This window comes from Poecilia reticulata, linkage group LG17 (assembly GCF_000633615.1).
Source record: "Poecilia reticulata strain Guanapo linkage group LG17, Guppy_female_1.0+MT, whole genome shotgun sequence".
NCBI classification, from domain to species: Eukaryota; Metazoa; Chordata; class Actinopteri; order Cyprinodontiformes; family Poeciliidae; genus Poecilia; species Poecilia reticulata.
The window spans coordinates 24,060,947-24,062,646 of NC_024347.1; the positions used below are offsets into that span (position 1 = coordinate 24,060,947).

General features: G+C 33.6%; 1 protein-coding gene across 1 annotated transcript in view; it reads left to right on the forward strand.

The window, feature by feature from the left end:
• Positions 1 to 487, forward strand: part of pnhd (pinhead) — a 6,514-nt gene extending 6,027 nt beyond the window's left edge. The window contains exon 7 of the mRNA XM_008434424.2: positions 196 to 487. Within this exon, the coding sequence (XP_008432646.1) occupies positions 196 to 346 (151 nt within the window). The 3' untranslated portion in view covers positions 347 to 487. The remainder of the gene's footprint in view (positions 1 to 195) is intronic.
• Positions 488 to 1,700: the final 1,213 nt, after the last annotated feature.

A 1,700-nucleotide genomic window follows, 5' to 3' on the forward strand; every position in this document is an offset into this window, starting at 1 on the left:
TAAGGAATTATTCACTAAAAACAAGCTCCTATCTCTTGCTGGAAAGTTACTCATGTTTCAAACGTACTGTTATATTTGCACTAGAAACCAGATTAAACAAATACTTGGTAAGATTTTGTGTTTTTGCAGTGAGGCTTTATTTCCACTWTACATGATCGCYTTGATCTTTTCATTAATGTTTTCCTTTTTCTGCAGGAGTCCATCAGATCTGGGAAACTGCCTGCTGTGGTMMGACAGACAGTCCAGTTCCTGYGYTCCTCAAGGATACGAGAGCCACAGCTTCATCAACCAGCATGAGCAGCTTCGTACCGTCCTCTCCATCACCTCCTGCCGCTGCCAAAACTGAGCACAGCGCCCTCTGCTGGAAAGCAGCCTCCACAGTAACTTCTGGAGATTGACCAAACTCTTGTCAAAACTTTAGGGTTTTATATGTAATATATGTATATGTGATAGTTTTGTAAATAAAATTAATAACACAAAATGATAACTGGTATGTTATTATTTGAATATGGAATTTTATTTAAATAATTTTGATTTTTTTTTTTTTCATGTAAATAACTCAAAGTAAATAAATAAAAGTAATTCTGACAACCAGGCTTTTTCTGGCTGGGAAATCAACTTCTGGTTTTGTTTGAGCTCTGACWTGGCTGATCATGTTTTAGCTAATTAGGAAATTTTTTTCTTTGTTCTAAGGATTATATCGCACAAAAGAGAAATGTGTGCTGCAGGTTCCTTAGTAGAGGCAGTAGTTTTAACAAAAAAAAAAAAAGAAAGAATTACAGGATTAAGACCTTTTACTCATAATTTTTTCTACAATGAAGACAATAAGAACATTCATGTGGTTGATGTGTTTGTAGGCTGAAGATGTAGGAGTTGTTAATGTCTATGCTTTTAATTAAAAGGAAAAACTTCGGTATTTTAGTATCTAAGCCACAACTGACTATATTTAAGGATTTTTTATTGTGACCATCAGGTTTGATCAGGATTAACAACAATTAATTCATTTTCACTAAACTAAATCTTCAATATATTGTTTCTAAGAAATGTTTACTGTGTTACTGAGGAAAAACAAAGACTAAACTGTAAGTGTTTCTCTGGAAAAACACATGCAAACCATTACTTCCTCCTCATTTTGATACAGACTTGAGAAACAACACCTCTGTCACAGTTTTCTGCCTCTACCACAGTAAAAGGTTTTATGACTTGTCTGCAAGGTGTCATGCAGTGAACAAAACSTTTGATCTCTTAAATGTTACCAACCTTGGTGTATCTTTGATGGATTAAAATCTTAAGAGTCAAGTTTAATCTAAACATGTTAAGAGCAAATCTCATTTTGTAGGTTGTATAGTCCTATTCAGTAAATTAGATTATTGAAAAGTTAATTTCAGTTCCTCAGTTCACTAAGTGTAATTTCCTGCTTACAGCTAAAAAAAACCAAACATTTACGAATACAATATTACAGTATAAAATACAGAAATGTAGGCTTAATTAAAAATGCATGTTTATTATCTGCTTAAAGGTTTTTATTTTTGAAAAGGTACTTTTAATGTTGCAAACGAAGCTCACTGTAACGCATCGTTAGCAAGTCTACATACTGCTAGTGAGCTAGCTAGCAAACCTGTCTACCCAGCTAGCTAGCTACATCAGCTACATCTATCTATGTAGCTATCTAGCTACATAGATAGATAGATAGATAGATA